This window comes from Elgaria multicarinata, chromosome 20 (genome assembly GCF_023053635.1).
Source record: "Elgaria multicarinata webbii isolate HBS135686 ecotype San Diego chromosome 20, rElgMul1.1.pri, whole genome shotgun sequence".
NCBI classification, from domain to species: domain Eukaryota; kingdom Metazoa; phylum Chordata; class Lepidosauria; order Squamata; family Anguidae; genus Elgaria; species Elgaria multicarinata.
Genome location: NC_086190.1, coordinates 2,608,591 through 2,624,046, shown reverse-complemented (window position 1 = coordinate 2,624,046; position 15,456 = coordinate 2,608,591). Strand labels below are relative to the sequence as shown.

General features: G+C 50.6%; 1 protein-coding gene across 3 annotated transcripts in view; it reads left to right on the top strand.

Annotated features, from left to right (window-relative positions):
- KCNAB2 (potassium voltage-gated channel subfamily A regulatory beta subunit 2) overlaps positions 1-12,390 on the top strand; it is a 36,347-nt gene extending 23,957 nt beyond the window's left edge. For 2 of the 3 annotated variants that reach the window (XM_063145355.1, XM_063145356.1), the window contains exons 8-14: positions 415-501; positions 4,543-4,628; positions 6,367-6,487; positions 9,125-9,219; positions 9,346-9,466; positions 10,287-10,375; positions 11,867-12,390. In XM_063145355.1, the coding sequence (XP_063001425.1) occupies positions 415-501; positions 4,543-4,628; positions 6,367-6,487; positions 9,125-9,219; positions 9,346-9,466; positions 10,287-10,375; positions 11,867-11,956 (689 nt within the window). In that variant the 3' untranslated portion in view covers positions 11,957-12,390. Of the gene's footprint in view, positions 1-414; positions 502-1,751; positions 1,797-4,542; positions 4,629-6,366; positions 6,488-9,124; positions 9,220-9,345; positions 9,467-10,286; positions 10,376-11,866 lie in introns of all 3 variants that reach the window. The other variant, XM_063145354.1, reaches the window with a different exon arrangement.
- The last annotated feature ends 3,066 nt before the right edge of the window (positions 12,391-15,456 follow it).

Genomic DNA, 15,456 nt, shown 5'->3' with positions numbered 1-15,456 from the left:
ATTTACATTGTATTGTTATATTAATCCAAAGGGAGAGGCGAGTAAGAGATAAATATATTATTATTATTACTACCACAATGTAAAAGGTACAACCAGAATAAAACCAAGCAGCATTTCAATGTGTCTACTCTTAAGCAGGAGTTTTGTTGGATTTTACCCTATGTTTGCACACCCACCCACACCCTTTGGGATGAAGGTGAACCGTGGAGATGCATCACCCAAGGGGACCCTGATTTCCTGAGCCTGTCAGAAGCAGAGCAGCAGAGGAGAGATACAAGAGGAGGGGAGAGGAGGAAGTAGAACTGTGGTGGGTTTATGATGTCCCCGCAGGCTGCCTCTTTAAGAACAGGGCTTAGAGTCTTCAGGAAGGACTGCGTTTGATGTGCTTGGTTTCTGCTCCCCCCTTCCCCACAGGCCTGAAGGTTTCGTTAGAGCGGCTGCAACTGGAGTATGTAGACGTGGTATTTGCCAATCGACCGGATCCCAATACGCCCATGGAAGGTAAGCGTCACTGTCGTATCTTGCTTAGGCTCTCAGAACAGCCATTACTGCAGGGGGGATTCCCTGCAGGTCTGCATCTCTGCAAGGGAACATCGAAACATCAGAACATGAGAAGTGCCCTGATGCTGGATCAGGCCAAGGGTCCATCTAGTCCAGCACTCTGTTCACACAGCGGCCAACAGGGATGATCAAGCAGGACATGGTGCAACAACGCCCTCCCACCCATGTTCCCCAGCAACTGGTGTATATTGATCATTTATTATTGCATTTATATCCCACCTTATTTCCTCCAAGGAACCCAAGGCAGTAAACGTAATTCTTCTCTCCATTTTATCCTCACAACAACAACCCTGCGAGGTGGGTTGGGCTGAGAGGCTATGATTGGCCCAAAGTCACCCAGTGGGTTTCCACGGCCGAGTGGAGACTAATACCTGACTCCCAGTCCAACACTTTAGCCACTACACCACACTGGCTCTCAGTGTATATTGTGTATACAGGCTTACTGCCTTGGATACTGGAGGTTGCACAGAGCCATTAGGGCGAGTAGCCATTTATAGCCTCCTCCTCCAGGAATTTTCCAATCCCCTTTTAAAGCCATCCAAATGGGTGGCCATCACTACATCTTGTGGAAGTGAATTCCCTGTGGTTTCCCAAACGTCCGATAACTCAAGCCTGCTTCAACCTCCCCCCATTAAAATTAGAGAGATGCTTTGATCTCGCATCCAGAAGGGTTCCCAAGACCCTTCTCTACGCTCCATAATTGGAATGCAGCCCCCGAGTGCCCTTGGGCTAAAAAGAGGTGCCGCCCCTAGACCCACGCCCTTCTGTCTTTTCAAACGGAACGGATTTGTAACTGATTGCTTAGTAGAACTACTTTGGCTTGCCTTGTAACTCCACCCCCCTTTTTTCTCTTTTTTATAAAAATGTGCAGCCCTTGTTTTCCAGACTTGCAAATACCCCTGACAAGTCTTTTATATTCCGAATTAAAATTGGACCTACACGCTTCGCCCCAAGGGTTTACTTTGAGAGCGTGAAAACTTAGGAGGTTGCCTGCCTCCTGCGTTTCTGCATGAGTCTCTGTCCGTGCTCATGACATTCCGGCATCCTGTGTGCCTGTCTCCTCTTTGGCAAGGGAGGTGGGGGGGGAGGTCGTGTCGTTCTCTGTCCCGATTCCTCATGTATTTCCATGCCTTGCAATGCGCCAGCAGCTGTAAACTCTGGTCTCTCTTAAATTTTTCTTTTATCACCAGGGAACCCATTTAGCTCTTCCAAGTCACGAACATTCATCATAGAAGGTACACTGTACCCCCCATCTTGATTATCTGCATCCAAGCGGCATTTTATGGGACAGAATCTGCACACTTTTGCTTTTGATTCTTATTGGCGGAACCTTCCTTTACTCGGATGGCAAAATTCTCCATAAAATGCCCGAAGGAAGCAAAGAAAGAAAGAGGAAAAAAAAACCTGGAAAAAACAAACAAACCTTTTTCCCTTTAGTAACATCTTGCAAGTAATATTTAAAATGCAAAACGATCATTTTGTTCCTTCCTGACATCCTCCTTCCTGGTTCATGTCATTTCATAATTCCCTCCTCCATTGCATGTCTTTCCCCTCTACTGATGTTTGTGGTGCTTCCTTCTGCATTCAGTTGGAATTTGGCATCCATGCCTAAAGTTATCTGTAGGCTTGGTTGCCTTTTCTTCGCCTCCTCCTTTTTCGTAACTTGCTTGTAATTTTGAGAAAAAAACCAACCCCACATAGGATGCATCCTAATGTCTGTGGAATACAGGAAATGCAGCCTCCTTTCTGCTACGCACGCACCCGGCTGACTGCATGAGTTCCTGCTGAGAACAGGGTGTTTGGCTGCATTTCTGCATTGGGCATGATTGGCTCATTCAGTCATTCAGGGGCGTCCTTAGGACTGGGCCCACAGGGCTCCAGAACTATTTCCAGCCACCCCCCCAGATCAGTTCCCCAAAGATCTGCATGTCCCTTGGTGCCAGTGGAAGGGTGTGCTTTTTCTCAGCTTAATTGCCATGCCGAGGGCCAATTTTCAAGGGGTGGGTGGGTTGCAGCTAGGGAGAGAAGGGCTAACCCCCCCCACGTGCCATAATGCCCCAGCCACCACCGCCTGAGTGGCAATTAAGCTTAGAAAAAAATATTTCCATCGGTGCCAATGAGAGAATTTTTCTAAGCTTACCTGCCATGCAAAAGAGTAGTGGGGTGTCCCAGGGATATCACAGTTGGGGTGTGTGTGTTAACCCTCCCCTTCCTGCTAAAAGTTGAACGGCATAGCTCCCGATCTTCCTCCGTGCAGACGTCTGTTACCTAAAGATGCCAGCGGCTGAAACTGGCATTTTCTTCATGCTGAGCCTCTTGGAGGAGACGGGGTTACAAGGCACTACTGCCCAGAGCAGTGACTCCCACAGAGGCAGCCTCCCTTGGGCTCTGCGGAAATTGCTTGTGGAATTTATTGGTTTCCTTGCGGGCCCTGAAATGTAGTCTGGGAATTGGAAATACTGACATTTATATTTTTGTTGGAAGTATTTTAATCCTGCTCCTCAGCCCCCCAAAAGGCTCCCAGAGCAACGTACATATAATCAAGTAAAACAAGATGGTCCCTGCCTTCAGGCTTGGAATCTAAAAAGGCACGACACGCGAGGAAAAAGGAAAGGGGAGGGGAAAGGGGGCATTGCCATCTACATGTCGGGAAGGGAACCCTTTCACCGGAGACCTTCCTCCATTCATGTCGGCTCTTTGTGCAGCTGAAGGCTCAGGACGATCAGGAGTTGAAATTGCGTGGGGTGCTTGCACCCACGGAAGAGCTGCCCCGCTTCAGAAGTGCAGCCTCCAGTGTGTGCAGGGTGACAAAGCCAGTGATAGAGGCCATGGGATCAGGGAACGTGGCTTCTTCCACCCCTCCCCATGCAGTTGGAATCATTTGAAGCCATACTACAAGCAAGACTGACCTTGGGATTGTTGTAGATCACAAGCTGAATATCAGCCAACAGTGTGATGTGGCTGCAAAAAAAGCAAATGCTATTTTGGGCTGCAATAATAGAAGTAGAGCTTCCAAATCGCACAAGGTACTGGTTCCCCTCTATTGGGCACTGGTTAGGCCTTGAGTATTGCATCCACTTCTTGAGTATTGCATCCACTTCTGGGCATTACACTTCAAGAAGGACGCAGACAAGCTGGAGGAGTTCAGAGGACGGCAAGCAGGATCATCAGGGATCTGGAAACAAAGCCCTATGAGGAGAGACTGAAAGAACTGGGCCTGTTTAGCCTGGAGAAGAGAAGGCTGAGGGGAGACATGAGAGCACTCTTCAAGGACTTGAAAGGTGGTCACACAGAGGAGGGCCATATAATTGCTAAAACTGGGCCAACAAGCCCAGATCCATCTAGGGTCCTCTTCTGACAGTGGCCGGGTGAAACCCACCCCCCTGGTGCAGGGTCATGTGTTCCTGGCCACAGACTTTAATAGATCAAGCAGGGGCTGGCAGACATGCGAACCCAAAGCAGAAACACCCCTGTTCAAAAGTGACAGAGGCCTTTGCCCTCGTCCCTTGCGCTCTGGGCTTCCCTCCGGTGTTGGACAGGCCGCTACCGGGCGCCGCGACACTGAGCAAGACGTCCCTTCGGGCTGATCTCACAAGGGTCTTCTTTCAAGTTTCCCCTTCCATCGTGACTTCTCACCGTCCCGCCATCACCCTCCCGTCTTCGTCTGTCTCATTCCGTTGGCTGGTTTCTTTCCTTTCCATTTTGTTTTAGATATATTTGGGGAAGAGATTCCATTTCGCTGGAGATACAGTTGGGTTTTCTCTTTGGGAAGTTGCTGTTCTCAGCTCCTTCCTCCCACCTTTCGAAACCTTGAGTCACACTGCTTGCAAGATGCCTGAGTAGTCCACCCCTCCCTCTTTTGCTTTTTTCTTCTTTTCCCCCCCTTTTCGGTGTCGTGGCCTTAATTCAAGCGGATGGCCCGGCTCCGTTGCCTTCATATTTAATGCCTCCCCCCCCTCTCTTTCTCTCTCCTTTTTCTAGAGACGGTCCGAGCCATGACTCACGTTATCAACCAGGGGATGGCCATGTACTGGGGGACCTCGCGGTGGAGTTCCATGGAAATTATGGTATTGTGGCCCCCGGCTGCAGGGAAACCTCTTGTCTCTCGTGCACACACATGCCCACATCCATTTGGCCGATGCCCAGAGATTATGGGGAGGGGGGGCAGAGCCCCCACAGACCCTTCGTCCGGGCTCTCGGCCGACGCTGCTTCTCTCTCTCACCCGGGGGAGCCGACGGCTTCTCCCGTCAGAGATCGGAGGCGAACATCTAACAGTGATGCAAGCAGACAGCGGTGCTCAGGCGCCGTGCCGCGCTTGCAGATGTGTTTCTGCTTAATTAGCTTTTGCTCTGATGTGCTGCTGAGCCACAGCAGGGACAGCGGCTGGCTAAGGAAGGAGGTGGACGAAGTCCAGGCAAAGGGCTGACCAGGATGAGGGAGGGAAGGTGGGTCAGAAGGAGACCAGATCTGCCCCGGCTTTAAGGTCATTGCTTCTTCAACAGCAGTGGGCGTTTTCTGGCCTGTTTAGTTTCAGTCCTCTCAGGAATTCCTCTGGATGTATAAGAACATCAGAAGAGCCCTGGTGCTGGATCAAGCCAAGGGTCCATCCAGTCCAGCGCTCTGTTCACACCGTGGCCAGCCAGCTGTCGTCCAGGGACCCACAAGCAGGACACCGGTGCAACAGCACCCTCCCACCCATGTTCCCCAACAACTGTAGCCATCAAGACCAGTAGCCCTTCTACTCCAGAAGAAGAAACTCACCTCAGAGTGGAGAAGCGCCCACGGAGGAGAAAGCAATGAGTGGCTACTAGCCATGACGGCCATGTATTACCCGTTCTTAGAACGCTTCCTGGTCTGGGGGCCTCCCTGATTTCATTTCCCATCTCACCATCCGCCTGAGTGTTCTGGGTTAGGGGAACAGTAGCATGTCCCCTCTACTAAATATCCTTTGGAGGTCGGTATGGTCACCCGCAGCGCTTCCGTAGAAGAGCCTGCCTCCAGGACGCCCTTCCCGCTCCATCCCATAGAGTTTTATATCCAGAGACAACCGTATCCCACAGGTTCTCTCCATTCCACCAGGTTTCCACAATGCCCACCATATTTATTTATTTATTACATTTATATACCGCCCCACAGCTGAAGCTCTCTGGGCGGTTTACAACAATTAAAAATGGTAAACATTAAAAGTATACAAAGTTTAAAAACCATCAAAACATAAAAAACAGTATAAAAACAACAGTATGCATTTAAAAACAACAATTCTGGGGGCCATTAAAAACAAACTTAACGTTGTTAAATGCTGTTAAATGCCTGGGAGAAGAGAAAAGTCTTGACCTGGCGCCGAAAAGATAACAACGTTGGCGCCAGGCGAGCCTCATCGGGAAGATCATTCCACAGTCGGGGGGCCACCACTGAGAAGGCCCTCTCCCTTGTTGCCATCCTCTGAGCTTCCCTCGGAGTAGGCACTCGGAAGAGGACCTTAGATGTTGAGCGCAGTGTAGGGGTAGGTTCGTGTCGGGAGAGGCGTTCCATCAGGTATTGCGGTCCCAAGCCACATAGGACTTTATAGGTTAAAACCAGCACCTGGAACCAGACTCTCCAGTTCTCCCACCTTGGCTCGGAGGCTTCTAGCACTAGCTCAGGAACGCCTCTGTGTGGACGGGATCCGTGTGACCGCAGAGGGAAAGTCCCATGCTCCGCCATGGGATGAAGGAGTAGCCAGGGGCACCGTTGGGTCTGCTTTTGCCATCACACACACACACACACACACCGTCCTGGCTCATTGGAGGCATCTTTCTCCGCAGGAGGCCTACTCGGTGGCTCGGCAGTTCAATCTCATCCCGCCCATCTGTGAGCAAGCGGAGTACCACATGTTCCAGAGGGAGAAGGTGGAGGTGCAGCTTCCAGAGCTTTTCCATAAGATTGGTGAGTGCTCGGGTCCTCCATCTGGGGCAGCGGGGCCGGCGTCAAGGCCGGGCAGCTACCAGTACCGCAGCAGGGACTCACTGGCGAGGGCCCCTTGGAGCTGCTCCTCCCTTTCGTCATTGCCACCTGCTGGCTCACCTGCCTCTCGCTCTCGCCCAGACAACGGGGGTGGCGAGAAGGAGGGGCAGGAGACGCCACGGCCTCCTGGCTCTCTCTGCCTGCCAAGCAAGCGAGGGGCAGCAACGAGGAGGAGGAGGAACAAGACCAGATGGAAACGACAGCAGCAAGAAGACTTGTTTTGGGCGCCCGTTGAGGACATCTTGCCCAGGGCAGGGCTCTCAAAAACCTGGAGTGTGGGTTCTTGAGGAGAGGGGAGGTGTCCTGTCATCGCCCCTTGCGTATGGACTTCCCGGTAGAGTGAGGACTGTCCTGCAGAGATCAGTCAATGTGGACAACCACCTGTCAGGGATGCTTTAGGGTGGATTCCTGCATGGAGCAGGGGGTTGGACTCGATGGCCTTGTAGGCCCCTTCCAACTCTGCTATTCTGTGAGAAGAAGGCACGTTCTTGTTTCCATCTCTGTGGGAGCAGCTCCTTGTGTCATCTCCTTAGCGGCGATGCGTCATCTTAGAAAAGGCTTTCCCATTTTGGAGGGGATGCTTCTTCCAAGGTGCTGTATGTCCGCCTTCCCCAGGACGTTGCCCTCTCTGATTTTACGGATAGCTGGAATTTTATTGAGGGCCCTTTTGAGGACTGAAAGGCAGCATACTAACGATTCTATAAATAAATGAAGAGGGCTTCTGCCACCCCGCCTTCCTCAGCTGAGCCAAATCAAGGTGTGTCCATCACTGCCTTTGGACTTCTCGGTGGGGCTAGGACTACTCTGCGAAGAAGGCGGCACACGCTTCTCTCCATCTCTGTGGGAGCAGCTCCTTGCTTTGGTCCAGTGTCGCCATCTTAGCGCTGACGCATTACCTTAGAAAAGGCTTTCCCACATTGGAGGGGATGCCTCTTCCAAGGTGCAGTATGAATCGCCACCACCAAGAACAGAAGAATTGCCGTAGAATCACAGAGTTGGGAGGGGCTTTGGAGATCATCGACTCTAGGGGGCGTGAACCTCGGGGACGAAATACCAGCATATTTTCACTGGAAGTTCTCAGTTCCAGTCACTTAGCCTTAGGAGAACGTTTCAGAATGAGAAAAAATGAATGAGAAAAAAAAATGAAGTGGGGGGGGAGAATGAGAATGGGGGGGGGATGTGAAGATGAAAAAAATGTGAGGATGAAGGGAAAACGTGCAAAAGCAATGTGATATATTTTATTTGTAAGAAGCTTCGAAGCAGTTGTAGGGGACATTGACTTGGATTGGAGAAGATATCCTTTCAGAGAGGGAATGGTTGCTCTTAGCCCCATGGCTGAAGAAACACAGGGAATGGTGGGAGTTGTGATCCAAAACATCTGAACGGCATCAGGTCGGAGGAGGCTAGGCTAATAGTTTTGCGAAACCTTTTGTGACAACGGCAGCAAAACCCAGCTCAAGATTTTGAGGCCCTCAATATGCTAATTAATATTAATAATAAAAAGTGGAAGTGAAAGAGGGGCTGGGCACGACGTCCTTTTATCTGGATCTCTCATCCTTGTCAAGCAGTGACCAGTCTGGGGAGGTTTGCTGCCCACAGCTGATTGGTTGCATGGCGTGTGGGGCGTCTACATGTGCCCATGATGTGTTTCATGGCAAGGAGAGTGGGAACAGGCTGAGGACTTTTGCCAAGCAGAAGATGGGGTCCATGCGCCCCTTTAAAACAGGGCCAGGTGTGAGGGCTGCCAGATCTGCCTAGGGCCCCTGCTACCTGAGTTTACTGGAAGAATTAAATGGGCCGCCATTGTGTCTGCCAAAGGCATGAAACCTTCTCCATTCAAAAACTACCAAGACAGACCATCGAAAGTCATCAAAGGCAGATCTTTGACTGGTTACAACAACCTTGCCATAGGGGGCCCAAACTTTTTTGGCTCAGTGGCCACATTTGGATTTTTGAGAGTTGTAGGTGCTCTCACAAAATGGCTGCCATAGGGAGGGCATTGCCCAGCCTTAAAATAGCTGCTACGGTGGCTGCAGCTGGTCATAAAACACTGACTTTCCAGAAGGCAAACTGAGCCACCAATTTGGCTGGCTGTCCTCTCGGCCTAACCTACTTTGCAGGATTGTTGTGAGGATAAGGAAGGGCACCATATACTCTACTGTGAGCTCTGAAGGTAGGATAAATTTAACATAAATACATAGTCTTTAAGGGGCATACAGGGAAAAGAAGACAACCTCAATCAATGATCTTAAAATATACTGCTTTTGATTTAATAATTACATTTTGAAGAGATCTGAGAGCATCTCGCCCCCTCACAAAACAATTCTGTCTTTGAGGCAGGGCAGTTGCCCACTAGAAGCCTCATCTGAAAGCACCCTTCGTGAAACCTGAAATGATGCCCCAATTCGTGTCTACGCCCCTCGCGCACACCCTGCTCGGATTGAGACTCAGCCCCACACGCCCCTCATCCCTTGCTCAGACTTAGCAGCGGCCTCTTTTATTTAGAAGTGGTCTTCGCTTCCCCCTACAAGCCAGCTTTCCCCCTTTCCCTTTCCCCAGGCGTGGGCGCCATGACGTGGTCCCCCTTGGCGTGTGGCATCGTTTCGGGGAAATACGACGGCGGGATCCCGCCCTACTCGCGAGCGTCGCTAAAAGTGAGTGGGGACACGGGTCAAAGGTTGTGGTGGGCAGAATGAGATTGGGAGGCCTGTCAGCGTTGCTGTGCAGCCCCGCTTCACGGCTCCCCCGTTCAGACCGCCGCGCTCCTGTCTCCTCCCCAGGGCTACCAGTGGCTGAAAGACAAGATCTTGAGCGAGGAAGGCAGGCGGCAACAAGCCAAGCTGAAGGAACTGCAAGCCATCGCTGAGCGTCTCGGCTGCACTTTGCCTCAGCTCGCCATAGGTGAGTGGGGAGGGTTGCCATCCACCTGGCCCTCTGGCCGCCCCGTCCTGACCGACTCTCAAGAAGGAGAGAATTCGTCTTGTTAGGTCAGGGCCCTTCTAGACCAGTTCTCTGTTTCCGATAGGGAACAGCCAAATGGCCCTGGGAAATTCCGAAGTGGGGTATGCAAGGAACTGGCTACCTTTGCACTCGCTGCTCTGCAGCATCGGGGACTCAGAGGTACGTGGCCTCTGAAGGCGGAGGCTCCGTTTGGCTGCCCTCCACAAATCCGCGTTCAGCCAGAGGCCACTGCGGTTTGGAGCAACAATTTCCACACAAGGCACTCAAGTATCATGCCAAGAAGCATGTGCTTCTGTCAGCCCTGAAAGGGGGACAGGGGGAACAACACAACAGTAGCATTTTGCCACGATTCCTCATTTTAGGAACCTGCCCTATTGCCTTCTTTCCTGCCCCCAAATAACCCCCACAAACAAAATGCTAATTTGGCCTTTTGACAGTCGGCAGAATCCAACAGGGGTGGTGAGCTTACAGGGCACTCTTCTTCCCGGTTGATTGCTTTGCACGAGCATTCCTGCGTAACAGCGATTTAGCGCTTCTGGGGCAAACCAAAATGAGCGGATATTCTTGTTTCTGGGAGGAGGCAGGTCAGCGGAGCACACAACCGCCCCTTCCAGAAACAAGGTCTCCCCTAGGAAACGCTAGATCTCACCTGCCTAAGCGGCACACCCTGCTCACTCAGCGCCATCGGTGGGTCCCACCGCTTGGTTCTGCCCAGGGCGTCCCTGCCATGCTCCGCCTCATGTTTTTGGTTTCCCCGTAGCCTGGTGTTTACGAAACGAAGGGGTCAGCTCCGTTCTGTTGGGGGCTTCCAACGCAGATCAGCTAATGGAAAATATTGGAGCAATACAGGTGAGTCGTCGCGCCCACGCCCCGCACGGGTCCCCAAGTGCTGAAAAATAGCTTTTGCTAGTCATGGATGGCAAGGAGCAAACACCGGAGGGTCTTGTTTGAAGCATATTCAGGGGCCTCATTTAGGAAGAGCCGGGTACATGCACACCCAACCAATATTTCAGATTACACAGGATTATTTCTCAGGAGCCAATTCACTAGTGGCTGCTGTTACCTTCCGGCCTGTCTGAACAATCATGGGATTTTAGGGTTTTGTAGCAAATCTGGCCTTCTCCCTCTGAGAGGAATTACGTTGCTTTACATGTATGACACAGCTAGCAACTCTTTTTGTTTTTATTTTTACAGTTCTGGGATGGAGGGCTACTTTTTTATTGGGACCCTCCCACGTAGGGAGGAAAAGTTTAATAGGTTTAATACTTTCCCCCCGAGATGGATTTGACTAGTGAGCAATCCCCTCCTTTTGGCACAACTGCAGGATTTAGAGAAGTAAAAAATTCCCATGAAGGGGGTCCCAATCAAAATACGCCCCCCCCCATGGGACCCACATTTCAATTCAGCCTGTGTACTAGGGGTTGGGTTCAGACTTCAGCTGGATCCACTGTGCTAGAGGAGGTGTATTTCTCCGCACTCCCTTTTCCCACGGCAGCTTCTGGGCCCCGTGAAAATGCTGCACTGGGAGTCAAAAAACCCCACTGAATGGGGTGAGATATTGTGCGTCAGGAGAGGGGGGAGATCTCGAAAAATCTTCCCCAAGTGAAGCTCTTTCTCTTGAGGAAAGCGCATCCTGGATCCAGCCCATAGCGTCCATTTTGACGGCTGGCTTTGGCGTAAATCAGTGTTTATAGATTTGCTTCATTTCTATCCTGCGTTTCCTCCAAGGAGCTCAAGTTGGTGGAGTGTGGTCCCCTTGTGTCTTATCCTCATAACAATCCTGCCAGGTAGGCTGGGCTGAAAAACAGTGACTGGCCCTAAATAGCCCAGTGAACTCCATGGCCGAGGGAGGGGGAGGATTTGAATCCGGTTCTTGTAGTTTTCCTCTGAAACTCTAACCGGTACGACACACTGCTCTGAAACAATGGGCCAGAAATTGGATCTTTAGATCAAGGTGACTTTGAGGAACTGGAGTAGCTTTCCCCAGCCAGACACCCTCCAGGTGTGTTGGACTGCAAGTCCCATCATCCCCAGGGTTGTGATGAGGATAAAACGGGTGGGCAACAGGTGGCCCTCCACGTATTTTGGCCTACGACTCCCATAGGTTTTAGTTAGTATAGATAATGGTTGTAGTCTCCCCACCCCCACCCCCCAAAAAAAGTCGGCGGGGGGGAGGAATCTGGAGAGGGGGGAATCCTGAACTCCTTGCAATTGGGGCAGAATAAAAAACTCTGGAGAGGGGGGAATCCTGAACTCCTTGCAATTGGGGCAGAATAAAAAAAAAAGGACGAAAATCTGACTTTCAGCATCTTCCTCTGATTTCTAATTTCCGCCCGATAGGTTCTTCCCAAACTCTCGTCCTCAATTATCCATGAGATCGACAGCATCTTGGGCAATAAACCCTACAGCAAAAAGGACTACCGATCCTAATCGGGGATCCCGCTCCTGCCTGGGCCCTTCCCCTCACTCCTAGCCTCTCCCTCCCGTTTGCTTGCTTAAGCTATATCGAAGCCCGCGTGAAGAGTGCGGTTCGCATCCCAGAAGAAGCGCAGCACGTCGCGAGGACGGCGGAGAGAAACCGTTCCCCAAACGTCGCCAGACTGCGCAGGCTTCTTAACTTAAACATATTTCTTTTCCAAAGGCAAGAAACGCAGGTTGGAAAAGGGCATGTGGAAAGTGAGGTTGATCTCAGCTACATAGTTCCTTCATAAAAGGAAGGACGGGGCTCTTTTCTTTTTCTTTCTTCTTCTATTTTGTTTTGCAGTTGTTCTTTTACCTCCCAGTGCTTAAACGTCGTCTGGGCGTTTGTTGGGTTGGGTGTTACCCCCCCCCCTTCCCGGCAGTTTGACTAGTCAGAGCTGGCACTTTTTTATTATTATTGGGCAGAGTTAAGGTTACCGTTCAATATTCTGTAGGCCTCTGACTAGAGGAAAGAGTCTTAGCTGACCCCAGGCCCCCGAAGCTGCTTTGGGGATGCCTCCTCTCCAACTCTCCGCGTCCAACTTTTACAAAGTTGGTGGATGAGTCAGTGAATCAGCCGAGCAGATGGTGGGCCGCGTCTGGAAACGTTGCTCCGTGGTGACTCACGAAGAGGGGTTCCTTCATTGTGTAATTTGGCTGAAGAGGGAGCGAGGAGGTCAGTCCCAGGACGTAGCTGACGGAGCCCTTCTCGGGCAGGACGTAGTCTAAGCTGAAACCCGGGAGCAGAGTTGAGCAGCGGCCAAAATGCCATGTCCAGCTCACAAATGAAAATCCGGTCTTTTTCTCCCACTCACCCCCCCCGCCCCGCCCCACATCTCAACAGGCCTAGCTATTAGCTGACCCTCTCCTGGTGGGATAACGCCTCCCGTCCTACCCTGCACTGCGGGCACTGTTCTGAGCGCCTTATGTTCTGTGCTTTAAATATCAGCTTGGGACGAATTTCGCTCCTTTGGTGCAACAACCTCGTTGCTTAGGACAGGAAGCTTCCGGAGGGAAAAAAGCGCCTACCAGTCCCCACCCCCAGCCCCCAACCTCACATGCTCCCCCCCCCCGCCGTTTAAGCACCAACTGAAGTGCGCTTCGGAGCGGCTCACAGCGCCACCCATCAAAAAGACGGCGTGTCGCTCGCTGACTTTTCTCCCTTAACGGATGTTTAGTGGAAAGAAAAAAAGACCGAAGGAGCGGAGGGGAAATGCAAGAGGCTTGTGAGTGGGGGACAACGGCTCCTTCTCCATGTCACCCCAGCAACATGGGGGGCAAGGGAAATGACATGAATTCCACCCCACCCCAAGGTCCCTGAAGGACACTGCCTGACCAGGAAGGGACTCTTAACATGTTATCTGCCCTCTAAAACGACGTAGGAAACCATCATAGAGAAGGGAGTATCTCCTGCTCCATTGCTGCTAATGCATGAACCGTGCCTTAGTTGGATATGACATTGAGCTCTCTTTCTTGGGGTGGGGGAATAAATAAATCTACACACACACACACACACACACACACACACACACACACACACACCCTAAAAATCGGCCCTGATCAAAAGTGTTGCAACTGGTCCCGTGTTTTTCCACCTCCCTCCTGCTCGTTATGTTGGCTTGTACCAACCAAAATGTAATAAGTAACAGCGCACAGAATGGAAAATAAGAACGATTTGCTTTCAGACAGTTTAGAAAGTAAGATGCACTTACCAGAGAGTAAGCCTCATTGAGCATGCTAGAGCCTCCTTCCAAGTGAATGTGCACAGGATTTTGTTGCAAGGGTGTGTGGTTTGAGCCCTTTGGAAATTGCCTCTCAATCAAGAGACCCCCGGCAATTGTAGTTCTATGGGCCAGTTTCACACCTTGTGCATGGAACCAGATTTGTGGTTGAGGCTGTGAATGTGCTGATCAAACACGTCTTTTCCACTCACACCCTTTATGTTTTTGAAGCTAAGATATATTAAAATTAATGCAAAGTGGCAAGAGAACAACACCCAAAGATTTCTCAATGCCTTCACAAAACTATGAAGCACAACTGGAAACAGGCATGTTGGTGCTTTTTCAGAGATTTTGAGGTAGGGGAAAAGGGTTCACTGGTTGTGGTATGTACACTCCTGCCATGTTTGCCTCCAATCAAACAGGTTTGGTAGGCTTTTGTCATGTCAGAAACCTGCCAGACCTGTTGGGCCTTAGCCAACTGTGGGACAAAAGAAAAGGTGTGTGTATATCCTGGGGGAAGTGATGCTTCTCTCAAACCACTTTCACATCTTTCAAGAACAACCGTCCATCTCCAGCCTTCTACCCACGAAAGCTGAACAGCTTTCAAACCAGTTTACTATTGTAGTGCAGCAAACAGCAGAGCAGGGAGGAAGAAAAGAGCAGGAACCCCCAAAGAGTAAAAGAAGTAAAAATGAATTACCGGTGACTGCATGGCTCAGGGGAAGAAATGCAAAAATAGTTACCAATTCTGTGTTTGTTTGTATAAATGCACAAATAAGGCTTTTGACAAAACAGGTGCTACCATATCCAGTCGGTCATAGCAAAGGTGCAGTTATGAACAGACACTGAATCTGTTTTCCAGGTGGAGGGGCGAAATTGCATTCGGGCCCTGAATTGCCTCGCTTTTTCTGTTATCACCTTTTTTCCGTCTAAACATGCATAAGATTATGCATGTTTAGACGGAAAAAAGGCACAAACTTATGCATGTTTAGACAGGAAAAAAAGTCCTACAACTCCCAGCTAGCTGGCTGGAGAATGCTGGAAATTGTAGGACTTTTTTCTGTCTAAACATGCATAGGATTGCGCCTTTGATCATTCAGTTTTAAGTCACTCTGGAACAGCACGGATAACGGGAATAGCACTTACTTTGTTATTACTGCAGCTGTTTCCATAGTCTGCTCTAAATGCACAATGCCTTTTGGTCACAGCCATTCAGGTTTCTCCCCCCCCCCCCAGCAGTTTTTATAGTGCAGGATGCACAGGAAGTAACAGAAGCGCCTGTTGAACAGTTTCAGAGATCAGTGCAAAATGTGAGTCAGTGCAAAACCAGCCAGTGCAAAACTTCCCCTATTTTTCCTTTCTCACCCCACACACGCCTCCGCCTTTCGCCTCCCATTCCTTGTGGGGATTCATTAGCAACCTTTTTCTTGCAATGGTGAAGTGGTCGGCGATTCACCAAGGGCGTGCCCATGAAAGGAAACACACACACACACACACACAGTGTGTTTTTTGTTTTGTTTTGTTTTCGGACGACAATCACAGTGCAGCACCCAGCTGCCCACCCGAGAAGAGCCGGAAGTGTTGCGGTCCGATGCTGGAGCTCAGGGGCTGCCGGTTTGGGAGCGGCTCCCAAGGCACCGGACTGGTTCTAATTACAAAAGCGGGTTCCTTCTTTTCCTTCTTGGCTTGTCGGCGGGTAGTGTAAATACGACAGGTTTCAGACTGAGCCATAGAGCACGTGTGTTATTT